At 39.9% G+C, this 15,748-nt stretch overlaps 1 protein-coding gene across 3 annotated transcripts in view; it reads left to right on the plus strand.

The window, feature by feature from the left end:
• Positions 1-14,658: 14,658 nt before the first annotated feature.
• Positions 14,659-15,748, plus strand: part of EPS15 (epidermal growth factor receptor pathway substrate 15) — a 158,408-nt gene continuing 157,318 nt past the window's right edge. Inside the window, exon 1 of one of the 3 annotated variants that reach the window (XM_058696043.1) lies at positions 14,659-14,818. In XM_058696043.1, the coding sequence (XP_058552026.1) occupies positions 14,786-14,818 (33 nt within the window). In that variant the 5' untranslated portion in view covers positions 14,659-14,785. The remainder of the gene's footprint in view (positions 14,819-15,748) is intronic. The other 2 variants (XM_058696039.1, XM_058696040.1) reach the window with 2 other exon arrangements.

Consider the following 15,748-nt stretch of genomic DNA (forward strand, 5'->3'; position numbering starts at 1 on the left):
ACATGGAGCCTACTTAAAATTCTCTCTCCCTCTGCCTCTCCCCTGCTCTCTCTCTCTCTCTAAAATAAAAAACAAAATTTTAAAAGCACCTAAAAAGCTTTGCTTTTAAAAGTTTTGCTAAAAAGCAAACCTAGAGCAAGACAAAATTCCTGATGTTCTCCCCAAGTTGGTTTTTTCCACAGTCTTCCCCCATCTTACCCCATTAGGCAAAAACCTGGCAAAAACCAAGCATCATCCTTGGCTCTTTTCTTCTCTCATACCTCAGATCTTTAGCAAACCAAGTAGGCTCTACCTTCAAAATATATACAGATCTGACCACTTCCTACCACTTCTTTCCCCAACTCCCATTCTCCCCCACCTCCAATTGCTAACTCTCTGACCCAAGTCATCATCATATCTGGATTGTTGTAACAATATCATATTTATTTTACTGCTTTCTGCTCTTGTTATCTACACTATATTTTCCCACAGTAGTCCAAATAATCTTTTTTAAACCTAAGCTATACTATGTTCTTCCTCTGTTCAAAACTCCCGTAACTTTCCATTTCATTCAGTGTAAAAGGCAAAGTCTTTAAAATGGTCCATAAGGCCTCACTTGATGTAGGATACTATAACCTCTCTGACTTCCTTTCTTAATCATTCACCCTTTCCCTCACTCTACCCCAGCCATATTGGTGTCCTTCATATTTCTCAAATCCACTAGGCATACTCCTGCCTTGCACTGCTGTTCCTTTTGCCTTGATTGCTCCCCACCCTAGATATACTCTTTGTCACTCTCTTACTTAAAGTCTTTTCTCTAATGTTCCCTTATCCATGGGACCTTTCTGACCACCCTTAAAATCCCAAACCTTCTTCCTTCTCATATTCTTTCCGATCCATCTTTCTTTCTTCCCTGATATATTTTTCTCCTTATCAACTTATGATTATATATATTACATATATTTGTACTTTCATAAATAATTTATATAAGCTACATGAAGACAGAAATTTGTCTGTTTTGTTTACTGCCATATCCTCAGTACCTAGGACAGAGCTTAGCACATAGTAGGTACTGAATAACTGTTTCTTGAATTAATGAACAAATCCTCATGATAGCTCTGTGAGGTAGATTCTATTTTTTATCATCTCTATTTTATAGATGAGGGAACTGCGGCTCAGAAAGGCTAAGAAACTTAAATCATACAACTAGCAAGTAGTAGAGCTGAAGTTGGAATCAGGATGTGCTTTTATTTACAGCCCACAACTTTAACCACTTTAGAGATACTTTATATCTCTATAATCAGTCCTCTTAAGTATATCACCACTGCCTCTGCTATAGTTGTGGCCCCAACAACTCTTAACTGTATCTCTTTAAAACATCCTTGATCACTGCTCCATCCTATACGCAGAGCCAGAGTGACATCTCTTTCTTTTTATTTTGTTTTCAAATGCACAATTAAGTGATTTTTAGTACATTCACAGAGTCACAACCATTGTCATTATCTAATTGCAGATCATTTTTATCACTCCAAAAAGAAACCCTATATCTATTAGCAATTACTCTTCATTTCTCAGCTTCTGACAACTGTTAATCTACTTCTGTCTTCATGGATTTGCCTATTCTGGACATTTCATATACATAGAATCATACAATGTGGGGCATGAAAGCCTTTTATATCTGGCTTTTTTCATGTGGCATAATGTTCTCAAGGTTCATCCATGTTGTAGCATTTATCAGTACTTCATTCCTTTTTATTGCTGAATAGTACTCCATTGTGTAGATATACCATGTGTATTTATCTATTCATCAATGATAGACATTTGTTTTTTTACACTTTTTTGTTATTATAAATAACATTATTATGAATATTCATGTGCATGTTTTTTATGCAGACATATGTTTTTAATTCCCTTGGCTATATACTTAAGAGTAGAATTGTTGGGGCATATGATAACTCTATGTTTAACTCTTTGAGGAACTGCCCAATTGTCTTCCAGAGTGGCTGTATCATTGTATATTTCCACCAGAAATGTATGGAGAGTCCAATTTCTCCACATCCTTGCCAATACTGGATTATTATTATTTTTAAGGTTATTTATTTATTTTGAGAGAGAGCAAGCACGAGCAGGGGAGGAACAGAGAGAGAGGTAGAGAGAGAATCCCAAGCAGCCTCTATGCTAACAGGGCAGATGAGGGGCTCGATCTTGCAGTTTGTGAGATTATGACCTGAGCTGAGATAGAGAGTTGAACACTTAACCGACTGAGCCACCCAGACGCCCCAATACTAGATTATTATAACAATCTCAACAATGTTCTTTTGCATGTAGATATGCAGTTGTTATTATCCATTTAAAAATTGTAACCATTTTAGTAGGTGTAAAGTGCTATTTCACTGTGTTTGTGATTAGCATTTCCGTAACGATTAATGATGTGAGCTGTTGAGCATATTTTGTGCATTTTTTTGGTCACATGTACATATTCTTTGGAGAAATGCCTATTCATATAATTTACCCATTTAAAAAAATGTTGGGGCTCCTGAGTGGCTCATTCGGTTAAGCACCCAACTTCCACTCAGGTCATGATCTCGTGGTTCACGAATTTTGAACCGCATGTCGGGCCTGTGCTGACAGCTCAGAGCCTGGAGCTTGCTTTGGATTCTGTGTCTCCCTCTCTCTCTGCCCCTCCTCCACTCATACTCTGGCTCTCTCTCTCTCAAAAATAAATCTAAAAAAAAATTAAAATAAAAAAAAAATTTTTAATGTTTATTTATTTTGAGGGGGGAAGGGGCAGATAGAGAGGGAGAGAGAGAATTCCAAGCAGGCTATTCTCTTAACTGTGAGATCATGACCAGAGCCAAAACCAAGAGTAGGACACCTAAGTGACTGAGCCACCCAGGAGCCCCTACCCAATTTTTAAAATTGGGTTATGTATCTTCTTATTGTTGAGCTGTAAGGCTTTTTAAATATATTCTGAACAATTTATTTATCAGACATATAATTTGCAAAAATACTCTCCCATTCCTTGGATTGTCTTCATTTTCTTCATGGTGCCCTTTGAAGCACAAAAGTTTTAAGTTTTGATGTTCAATTGATCTATTTTTCCTTTTGTTGCTTATGCTTTTGGTGTTATAGCTAAGAAAGCATTGCTTAATCCAAAGTCATGAAGATTTACAACTATGTTTTCCTCTTAATGTTTTAGAGTTAGGGAACTTACTTTCTTCTAAGAGCTTTATAGACTTACATTTTATATCAATGAACTATTTTGATATATGGAATGAGGTTGGGACCCAACTTCATTCTTTTGCATGTGGATATCCAGCTGTCCAAATACCATTTGTTGAAAAAAACTATTCTTTCCCCCATTGAATTGTCTTGGCACTCTTGTTCAAAATCAAGTGACCAGGGCACCTGGCTGGCTCAGTCGGTTGAGCATCCGACTTTGGCTTAGGGCATGATCTCATAGCTCATGAGTTCGAGCCTTGCGTCAGGCTCTGTGCTGATAGCTTGGTGCCTGGGGCCTGCTTCGGATTCTGTGCCTCCCTCTCTCTCTGCCCCAACGCACTCAGATTCTGTCTCTGTCTCTCTCAAAAATAAGTAAACATTAAAAAAAAAAAAAAAAGAAAGAAAATCAAGTGACCATAGGGGTACCTGGCTGGCTCTTTTGTAGAGCATGAGACTCTTGATCTTGTGGGATTGTGAGTTTGAGCTCCATGTTGGGTGTAGAGATTACTTAAAAAAAAAGGAAAACCAATTGACCATAAATGTATGGGTTTATTTTTGAAGTTTCAATTCTGTTTCATTGATTTATATGTCTTTCCTTATGCCAATATCTCCTTATGGCAATAACCAATAGCTGCCTTGGTTACTCTACTTTAGTAGTAACTTTGAAATCGGGGAGTGTGAATCTTTCAACTTTGTTCTTCATTTTCAAGATTGGCTATTTTGAATCTTTCGCAAGATTGACATCTCAAAAGCCTTGAGTTTTCTAATCCATGAACAGGAAAAGTCTGCATTTATTAGGTCTTTTTAATTTTTTTTCAGTGATGTTTTAGAGTTATCAGTTGTAAGTCTCAAATGTCTTCTTTTAAATTTATTCTCAGGTACGTTTTATTTTTGATGCTATTGGTAATAAAATTATCATCTTAATTCCATTTTCCTATTATTCATTGCTAGTATATAGAAATACAACTGCTATTGATCTTAAATTTTGCAATCTTGCTGAATTTGTTTATTCTAATAAATTTTTTGTTGTTCCTTTGGAATTTCCATACATACAAGATCATCTCACTTGTGAATAAAGATAGTTTACATCTTTCCAATTTGGATGCCTTTCATATCTTTTTCTTGCATAATTGCCCTGGTTAGAACCTCCAGTACAATGTTGAAGAGAACGACCTTTCTTTTTTTTTTAATATATATTTTTAACATTTATTCATTTTTGAGAGCAGAAAGAGACGGAGTGTGAGATGGGGAGGCACAGAGAGAGAAAGGGCGACACAGAATCCAAAGCAGACTCCCAGCCCTGAGCTGTCAGCACAGAGCCCGATGCGGGGCTTGAACTCATGACCTGAGTCGAAGTCGGATGCTTAATTGACTGAGCCACCCAGGCGCCCTGAGAGTGACCTTTCTAAAACACAATTTGGGTTTTTATTTCCCAACCTTGGAACCTTTCAATGACTCCACATTGCCCTTTGAATAAAGATTTCACAGGGGCACCTGGGTGGCTCAGTCGGTTAAGTGTCCAACTTCAGCTCAGGTCATGATCTCACTGTTTGTGAGTTTGAGCCCTCTGTCGGGCTCTGTGCTGACAGCTCAGGGCCTAGAGCCTGCTTCAGATTCTGTGTCTCCCTCTCTCTCTCTGCCTCTCCCCTGCTCACGCTCTGTCTCTTTCTGTCTTTCAATAATAAATAAACGTTAAATTTTTTTTTTAAAAAAAAGAATAAAGATTTCACTTCTCATTTACTTACTTGCATCTCATGTTAGCTTTGCATCCTTAAAATCTGACCCAACTGAATCACAGTATTTTTCCCACCTCCTTGCTCTTTTTTGCTTCTGGGCCATTGTGCACATTATTCCCTGTGCCTGATACACTCCACTCTCCATCTATCCCTTGCTTCAAGGTAATTTCTGCTCACGCTCCAGATCTCAGCTTATACACAACTTCTACTAGGAAGCCTCCCCTCCCTTGTCCCATAGTGCAGATGTTACATTCCTCCAGTGTATTTCCACATCACTGGGATCTTATTCTTTTAACTTTATTACATTGCATTTATAATTGCCATTTTGCTTGTCTGTCTTCCTTTCTAGGCCAAGTGCTACTTGAGGGTGGAGACTATGCCTTATACACTTTTGTAACTCCCCTACCTTGCAAAATGCTTGGGGCATAGCATATACTTAAAACTTAACTTGTTGAATAAATTAATAAATGGGTAGAAGCCTATTTATCTGCTCTTTATAAGTCCCATACTTCAGTAAATCTGTCCTTGGTAGTTCTAATCAGTGGTCTGAAAATGAGCCTACTAGGCTAGGAGTTTGCAGGATGTTGTTCAATGTTCCCTTATAGGCCTGAAATAATTACTGTTCCCTTGAAGTTCCAATCAGAATCTTCTCTGTTAAGTAGTAAAAAAAATTTTTTTCTCAGTGTCCTTTGGGTAGACATTTAATTATAGAGATAATTTGTTTTATATAGAAATTAAAATTTATAGCCTTTCAAAAACTATTGGTTTTCTTGAATCCAATTCTTCAAAGTTGATGATTTTCTAGACCCCACTGCATTTTGATGTAACAAAACTACCCAAAATATGTAGTGAGGTAGGGATTATCATTCCCATTTCACACATGAGGGGCAGAGTAGTTAAGTAACTTGCCTAAGTTCCCAGAATTTGAAACCAAGTCTGCGACACAAAACCCGTGCTCTTAATCATTTACTTCCTTCATCTTACCTACTTGTAGAATATAATTTTGCAAAAAGAACAGCTGTATCTTACTTGAGGTTAAGCTTGACACTTAGTAAGGCAAAACTTGTGTATTGTCAGAATTATCCCAGAAAAATTCTAGAAATTATTCAGTATAATATACAGACACATTGTGTCTGCATAAGCTCAACACAGCCAATTATTTTCTTCAGGCTTAAATCAAATCCTTGCTTCTCTGGTTGAGCATCAGCTGAAATCCTTGGCTTGCATATAGAGATAATATTGAAAGTAACAACAAAACCCCTTTTCTTTAAACACTGAGCACTGAAGACATATAATTACATTCATATACAGTTAAATGCAAACATCATGCTACTCCTCTCTTTACATACTTTGATTTTCTGGACTGTAGGATAGAGTGGATAGTGCCTTCAGTGAAATAGGTACATTTTTTTTTTTTTTTTTAATCTCTCAGGGCCAAATGTTTCTATGAATGAGGACAGTCTCCTGAGATTTTCAAAATTTGACAGATTTACTTCAGATCTCTGTTAGGGGTGAAGACATTGACAGTGTTTATTAGTAAAGTTAGACAACATGGGACAATTATAAGGATAAGCAAATCATTAATTATCATTGTCATAACCATAATGTGATAGTCCCCATTTGTTGAGCACTTATTTCCATGTGCCAGACACCGTGTAATGTGCTTTATAAGCATTGTCCATTTAATTTCCTTTATCACTCTGATGTAGTTTCCATAAAACTGAGGCTCAAAGACTTTTAGTAAATTGTCCATGCTGTTATAGTTTATAAGTAGAGGACCTTGATCTAATCTCAAATTTGTCTGATTCCAAAGCCCATCCTCTTAACCACTGTCCTGATGTCAGGGTTCCTGACTTCCTTTTGAAAGGGTAAAATAGATTACATATTGTCCTTTATAAAAATCAAGGTAACTAGATTTGAAAATGTTATCAACACAAAACAATAGTGATCCCTTTTGTGGCCACTAATGATTTTGCTTGTCTGAGAACCTCAAGACAAACAAATTTCCCTCAGCCTCTTCTGACCCGGACATGATTCCTTCCGAGTATGTCCTAACATCTCCTCTATCTTTTTCTGCTAGCTCCTCCCTCTTCTATCCCCACCATGTTCCATTCCACCAAACATCTCAGAATGCTCAAAACATACTTGTTCTTCTTTGCTGACTCCTACTTTACCTGGAAAGACCTGGCCCCTTTGTAAGTGATGGTCAGGGGTCTGAGAAGTCCCAGAGGGTTTTAAACAGAAATTACAAGATCTTTTTGTTTGTTTGTTTTAAAAGACCACTCTGTCTGTGATAAGGGTAATAGGTGTAAGTGCAAACATGGAATTGGGGAGCTTAGTTAAGGAGCTTTAGGAGTGGCCCAGGAGACAGGTCATGGTGGCAGTGAAGACAGAGAAATGGTCAGATCTGGAATATATTTTGAAAACAGAAATGGAATTTCAGATATATATTGGAGGTTGAGCCAACAAAACTTGCTGATAGCTTGGACTTTTTATGGAAAAAAGCACAGAATAAATTAAGAAAAGCGATGGACTAAACAAGGCATCCTCTATTTGTGTTATAAGATGTTCAGTACACAGTCATCATTTTTAACTGAGACACAACTGTGATTATGCCTTAGAAAATCTTTGACTGAAAGAGTTATTTGTCATTATGTGTGTATGTGACAGGTCTTAGTTTTCTCCAACTATGTGAACCTGCTAAGTGCAGGACATGGCGCCAGGTAGTTTCACAAAAGTTGCATCATTTAACTCTCCCTAAATCCTTAGATGTAAGAATGAATATCCCCATTTTATAAGAGAAGGAAACTAAGACTTAACTTATGATTTGACTTTGCACAGTTCTTAAGAAGCTGAACTGAGATTTGAAGTCCAAGTTGACTCTAAAGCCCATGCTCTTGTCACTGAAATGATTCAAAGGTACAAAATCAGAATTCCCCAAACTTTTCTCCTCGTAATGAGGAGAAGCCTCTATTGACTCTCATGTGTCCTACTTTAGAGCCCAAAGCTGGCAAACAGGACAGCTTTGTTCTGTCTGTAGCCCATCCACTGACTTGCCTTGTGATTTAGGGCAAGCTTCTTAATTTGATGGTGTCTCAGCATTCCCACATGTTAAGCAGGGCTAGTAATTAGTGTTGGAGACAATGCTTTGAAATCCACAGATGAAAGGACCTGCAGTCTTGAGTGCAAATATTTTGTTTCCCATGATGTTCTTTTGGTTTCTTATAGTTTCATACAGAAAAAAAGAAAGGAAGAAGGAAAGAAGGAAAGAAGGAAAGAAAGAAAGAAGGAAAGAAAGAAAGAAAGAAAGAAAGAAAGAAAGAAAGAAAGAAAAAGGAAAGAAAGGCAAGCAAGGAAAGAAAAAAGAAGGAAACAGGGCAAGTATAAAACAGCATTTGCTTGCTCACTAGAAGCCAATGGAACTTCTGGGACATGAATGTAACAATCTTCCTTACTCTGTAGTACTCAATAAATATTATTAATAGATAAATGGATTTTATTTAAAAAACCCACTAAGGTAAGTTTTGGTAAACCAGGGAAGATCTTTAAAAATGATTTCTATTTTGTTTCTGATTTCTCAAATCCTAAATAATCTCTAATAAGAAGAAAAAGAAGCTACTGTTCATCTAGTGTCCATTGCATGCCAGGTTACAGGCTAACTGCTTTCACATGAAACCTCATTTAATCATTATAATAGCACAACCAGGTAGGTGCTATTATTACCTATTATTACCTTCAGTTTAGCAGGAAACAATGGCTTGGTAGAGTTCACAGACATGTCCAAATTCACAAAATTAGGAAGTAGCAGAACTGAGACTGGACCAGACTGGGCCTTCCCAGTTCTAAATTCAGATTCTTCCCAGGACACCCTGTTGCCCTGAAAAATTAGTGATGAAGACAATTTTGAAATGTTCTATCACACCCTGGGTGTGCGTGGCATTTAAAAATCTTACTGCTTGTTCTTTTCAGTTCCTGGCACAGGGAAAGTTATTTGTGTAGCACAATTGTTATTATTGTGCAGCCTCACATATTCTTTCTGCCCTAGGCAAACATGAACAATAATGGGCTATATTTATGCAACCAACAGCTTGCAAGCATGAGCTCCAGATTATCACTACAATTGTAGTTTAATTTTTTTGTTTTTGTAACTTAGCACCATTTATATGGAAGGCCTTTCTCAAAGTCTCATGCAAATAAACTGGTTCTTTGTATATTCAGAGAGCTCCTCAGCTTTTTTTCCATAGTTTCAATCAAGCATCCTGTATTTCTAAATGCTGACATCACAAATGTGCCTTGTTCACGAAGAGCTGATAGGACAGTCACCTCTAAAGTTGGAATATAAAGAAATAAAAGTAGTTGTGGTGTCCCTGAAGGGTGGGTTGGGAGAAGGAGTGGGAGTTAGAGTAGGATAGAAAGACAGAAAGGCCAATGACAAAGCTGTTCATGGTCTAAGTGCTCCTCTTCAGGATTGTCTTGAGTTTATGGTTGTTATAACCCAGAACCTCATCTTCAGCTTTCCGTGGTCAAAGCACCATTTTATCAAGGTTTCTTGGACGTGATCAATATCTACAGGACACCAGCAACTTGCCCTAGTAAAAAGCACATTTGAGTTGGAAGACCTATGTATAATTTCTACCTTTATCACTATGGATTTGGACAAATTCCTCTTCTATAAAATAAAATTAATAATAACCCCTGGGTTGTTGTGAGGATTAAATGAAATAAGGTACATGAAAACAGCATTTTTTGGTTGTCAGTATCCGGATTTAAGTCACCAGACACAACTTTATTACCTAGGGACCATCTACCTTGCCTGTAACAGGGATACACGCTTCAGCTGTTTGAGGCACTCCTTTCTTATGGCCAATGTATCTGCAAAACTTACTTAGTAATTGGAGAGTTGTCTGATGGGTAGAGTTAAATGGTGATCTTGAAGAAAGGTATCCTTATAGCTACCACTTACTGGGCATCTATTCCAAACAAGGCTCTTTGATAAAACATTTATGCATGATTTGTAGCCCTTTTATCATCCCTACAAGGTAGATATTAATATCTCCAATGTACACATGAGGAATATGAGGCTTAGAGCCAAAGACGTTAAGTTGCCCTAGGAAAAACAGGTAAGCCCTTTTTGTCTGCTCCATGAAGCTCATTCCTGTTACAATGAATTAGATCACAACATATCTTCCAGTAGCTACATTTTACTCTCTTAAAATAGATTTAGAATATGACCCAGTGCTTTGATGAGATCTGGGACAGGCATTTGCAAACTGTCATTGGTGTGTCATTTAAAAAAATATCCAGTCCCAGAAGTTCTAGGCCTTTATGGGGGTTTGGACCATCATTCCCATCCTCTATTACATGTCAAGTTTTAAATTTAAACCAGAACCAATAAGTGGAAAAGGAAGCCAGTAAAAATTATTGGTGGTCTGGAAAGGGGTCTGGGGAAACTCCCATGTAATGATTTTGAGCTTGTCTTCCCTTGCTGAGGGCTCTGATTATCATTATCATTATTTTAACCAAGGCCCAAACCTGCTTTAAGTTGCCTTTGCTTAAACAAGTTGTTTATAAAATATTTGTTCCTTGGTTTTCATATCTGTCAAACGGGGATAAAATGAAGATGCAAATAATAGCTACACATGAGACTATGCATTTAGTCCATTTCAACAAACTTTTATTATGTATTCATCTCTAAGACTTGTGCTAAATACTATATGTGAAAATATTTATAAACTGAAAAGCAATACTAAAAAAATACAATGTGTTGTTTTTGATTTACTATGAATCACAGTGATTATAACAGTAATAATTCCTTATATTTCCTCCACATTTTCCACATTGATCTGCTCATTTTTCTTTTTTTTTTTTTAAGTTTATTTATTGAGAGACAGAAAGAAAGCACAAGAGTGGAGGAAGAGCAGAGAGAGAGGGAGAGAGAGAGAGAGAGAGAATCCCAAGCAGGCTCTGCACTGTCATTGAGGAGCTGGATGTGGGGCTTGAACCCACAAACCATGAGATTATGATCCAAGCCACCTCAGGTGCCCCTGATATGCTCCTTTTTATTTATGAGAAGCTAAGGCTTAAAAAGTTTAAATGGTTTTCATCAAAATAAAAAGCTCTGCACAGCGAAGGAAACAATCAGCGAAACTAAAAGGCAATCAATGGAATGGGAGAAGATATTTGCAAATGACATATCAGATAAAGGGTTAGTATCCAAAATCTATAAAGAGCTTATCAAACAACACCAAAAAACAAATAATCCAGTGAAGAAATGGGCAAAAGACATGAATAGACACTTCTTCAAAGAAGACATCCAGATGGCCAACCGACACATGAAAAAATGCTCAACATCACTCATCATCAGGGAAATACAAATCAAAACCACAATGAGATACCACCTCACACCTGTCAGAATGGCTAACATTAACAACTCAGGCAACAACAGATGTTGGCGAGGATGTGGAGAAAAAGAATCTCTTTTGCACTGCTGGTGGGAATGCAAACTGGTGCAGCTACTCTGGAAAACAGTATGGAGTTTTCTCAAGAAATTAAAAGTAGAACTACCCTACGACCCAGCAATTGTACTACTAGGTATTTATCCAAGGGATACAGGTATGCTGTTTCGAAGGGGCACATGCACCCCAATGTTTATAGCAGCACTATCAACAATAGCCAAAGTATGGAACGAGCCCAGATGTCCATCGATTGATGAATGGATAAAGAAGATGTGGTATATACATACAACAGAGTATTACTTGGCAATCAAAAAGAATGAAATCTTGCCATTCGCAACTACATGGATGGAACTAGAGGATATTCTGCTAAGTGAAATTAGTCAGTCAGAGAAAGACAAATATCATATACTCATACGAGGACTTTAAGATACAAAACAGATGAACATAAGGGAAGGGAGGCAAAAATAATATAAAAACAGGGAGGGGGACAAAAACATAAGAGACTATTAAATATGGAGAATACACAGAGGGTTACTGGAGGGGTTGTGGGAGGGGGGATGGGCTAAATGGGTAAGGGGCATTAAGGAATCTACACCTGAAATCATTGTTGCACTCTATGCTAACTAACTTGGATGTAAATGTAAAAAAAATTAAAAAATGTTTTTAAGTTAAAAAAAAAAAAGAAAGAACACGTGGCCCTGGAAACTTTAGGGACAGTAAGAAATGAAACTGATGCAGATCAGCTTGTGTTCATGGCTTAGCATTGCATTTTAATTAAAACATAAAATCATTAAAAAAGGTTAAATAGTTTGTTTGAGGTCTCACACGAAATGATTCCAAAATGCTTTTTACTACCCCAACTGCCTTCTAGAAGACTCTATACATGAGGAACTTCACTCTATCCAACCAGGAGTATTATCTCATATTTCATATCATTTGGAGGAACTTCTTTGAATAGCAAGTGAATTTGTATTTCTCATGGTAACTTACTCCATGGCTTTCAAACTTCTTAACCCACATCTACATCTACAACTACCTACATCTTTAGGCATTTTCACATATGTTACTTCATTCATCCTCACAGTAACTCTAAGATTGTACAGCTAGTAAATGGTGGAGCTAGAATTGTAACCTGGTTGTTTCTGATGTCCAAGCCCTGTTTATTCTGCTATGCTATACTGCTTTGGTTATTAGCTGTATAACTTTGGACAAGTCATTTAACCCCTGTAACCTTCATTTACTGCATATGTAAAGTGGGTTTATGCCTTTTAAGGTTGTTGTGAAGCTCAAATGTGATCATGTAAAATAGGAGAGTCAAATAGAAACATCAGTTGTGGTTATAGCTGATAAATGTATCAAGGTAGAATAGTTTAAAACAGTATCTCCCTTTCCCCCTTGAGTTAAAAAGGATAACAGCAAAAAAGCCAAAGGAGACTCTTTAATAAGTGGTTGTTCACCATACATGCATGGCTGGCTCTGTATGGCTGCACCTTGTAAAAAGGGGGTGGAGTAAGGAGTTTCTGGGGGCATTTCTGGGATGGTTTGCCTATGGTGGCAAAGGTCTAAAAATTTAGGTGAGGCTTACTCCATCACATGGGTCTTGTTCAGTTGGCTCTCCTGGTAGGTCAAATGAGGACCGCTATGATAATGGTGACAAGAGCATGGGCCTGATAGAGTTGTGGTTTGTTGATGTGGGAAGCCACCATGACTGAGAAAGGAAGACCAATTCTGGGCAAAAACATTTGTTGAGGCCTACTCTGTGGTAGGTCAAACTGAGAGTGGGATGTAGTAATGAGTCAGCCCCCTGTCCTCAAGGATTTTATAGTGTAGTGGGGGTACAGAAAAGCCCTTACTTCTTAAAAACAAGGCAGAGTATAATAAGGATCATATCAGAGCAACTAGGAGGTGAAGTGGGAGTTCCCAGAAGTCTTCTTAAAGTAGGTGGCATATAAGCCAGGTCTTTAAAAATCAGGGTTTCTAGGAACTGGTTGGTAATTCCAACTGAAGATGGCAGTATGAGATAGTGTAGAATATGTTATGTTTAACACAGGTGAGAACAAAGGTCTTTATTGAGTACATGCTTTATGCTAGGGTCTGATGATATAGAGATATATCAGAAATAGTCCTTGCCATTGAGGAGCTCTCAGTCTAGAGGGGTAGGCAGATGTAAAGAGTCATTAGAGTGATAATGACTTCATAAGGTAGAGAAGAAATCTTAAAGAAGAGTGTGTAACTCTGACTTGCAGAGGTCAGGAGATGCTTTGCAGAGGGGAAGATATTTGAGCAAGTGTTCAGAAAGTAGAAGTTTGCTGGGTGGACTATGGGAGGAGTTAGGTATGCTGCAGGTACCTGAGCAAGTCCCGGCGCTCTTTTATTGAACAATATAAGTGTGTCAGGCAGCAAGCAGGCAAGAAAATTATTTCTCCACCCTTCCCACTTGGTTTTTGGCTCCTGGATGGAATGACTTAAAAGTCTTCTTTTTCTTTCTATTTAAAAAAAAATTTTTTTACGTTTATTTTTCGAGAGAGCAAGAAAGAGAGTGAGTGTATGGGAGGGGCAGAGAGAGAGAGGAGAGAGAGAAAGAGAGAGAGAGAGAGAGAGAGAGAGAGAGAGAGAGAGAGAGAATCCCAAGCAGTCTCCCCACTGCCAGCGCAAGGAGACTGATGCGGGGTTTGAACTCATGAACCCGTGAGATCATGATCTGAACCGAAATCAAGAGTCAGATGCTTAACCTACTGAGTCATCCAGGTGCCCCAAAAGTCTTCTTTTTCAGTATAACATCCTAATACCAGCTGGTTAAATGAAAGGTTTTGGAGTCAGACCTTGATTCTAATCTGGCTCTCTAATCACCTGTATGACCTTAGGTAAAATACTTATTTGTGTCTCAGTTCCTTCTATTCATAACCTTGAAAGATAAAGTGTCTAGCACAGAGTCTAGCATATATAAAGTACTGTTATTTCTATCATGATCTCATTTAGTTTTCACAAGCAACCTGGACTTTGGGTATAATTTCCTCTATTTCTCAGAAGCAGAAGCTTAGGGTAGGTAGGTGGCCTGCCTAAAGCCTACACAGCCCGTCCGCCTTACTTTTATATCCGCACCGGGTTTTCTCAGGCGGCCCCGGTGGGTGGGGGTGGGGTGAGGTGGGGTTGTGTAAGGCTCCGGTCCGGCAGCTCAAACTCCGGCGCCAGGATTTGGGCGCTGCCACGCCGGCGCCGGGCGGGCGGGGCCAGGCGGGGCGGGGCGGGCAAGAGGAGGGAAGTTGTCGAAGTTAGGGGAGACGCCCGCCCGCCTGCCCGGGCCTCGCCTCTGACCGCTCCCTCCGCCTCCTCCCCGCCCCGAGCCCCAGTCTGCCCGTCCTTCCTTCCCCTCCTGTGCATGATGGAAACACCATGGCTGCGGCGGCCCAGTTCTCCTTGACACAGGTAACGCCGCCCGCCCGTCCGGCTCGGTCGGCCGGTGTCCCCAACCCGGCCCCCTCCCCCACCGTCCTGTGGTTCACCGACCCGGGCAGTTTCTCTCGCCCCGGGCGGGGTGGCCGATGGTGAGAGCGAGAGCGTGTGTATATGTGCGAGTGTGAGACACTGTGACTGAGGGAGGGCGCCATCCCGAGCCCGCAGCTCCGCGGCTGCAGCCTTGACCCCGCCCCACACTACCCCCCCACCCCAGCGCCGGGTCCCGCCGCCCCTACGTCCCACAGCTGGGTGGACCGTGCCCCCTACCCTGCTCAGCTGACGTCTGGCCCCTCTCACTCCACGCAGCTTTCACCCAGCCAGGAAGTTTCCTTCTTCCAGGCCAGACGCACTCCAGGTGAGCTCCTGTTGAGCTCGCGCGGATCAGCCTCACCCCCTGGTCAGCCCTTGCCCCGCACGAGGCTGGTCTCTGGGCCGTGCAGAGCGCTTCCCGTAGTTAATACTCACCTTCCAGACCTAGACGCCCAGGGCCCTCTCTAAGCCAGTCTTTCTTCTCGAAACTGGCCTTTTCCCACTGGAGTCCAGTGAAAGCCCTCCCTTCCCCAGCAGTTTCTGATAGTCAGCCTCTCTTCCAAGTCTGTCTTATTCTCAACTGCTTACCCTGCTAGCCTCTTCCTGAGTTCAGCCTCTTCCTCTCCTGATCAGGTTTCCTTCTGGGTCAGACCCCCCCAGTTCCGTCTCTTCCTGCTTCTACTCTTACCTGGTGGGCTTCACTTAATCGCTGCCCACACGGATAACAGGGAAACATCCTTTTACAGGTGTGATGGTTCCACCAGTCTTGGTGCTGGGAACGACTATAGAGATCACTCATTATGGGCGAACTTGTTCTCGGGGTCTTTCCTCTTGTCTTTCTGTTGTAGAGTCCAGTCCTTGTGCTTCCCA

The sequence above is a fragment of the Neofelis nebulosa genome, chromosome 2, assembly GCF_028018385.1.
Source record: "Neofelis nebulosa isolate mNeoNeb1 chromosome 2, mNeoNeb1.pri, whole genome shotgun sequence".
NCBI lineage: Eukaryota > Metazoa > Chordata > Mammalia > Carnivora > Felidae > Neofelis > Neofelis nebulosa.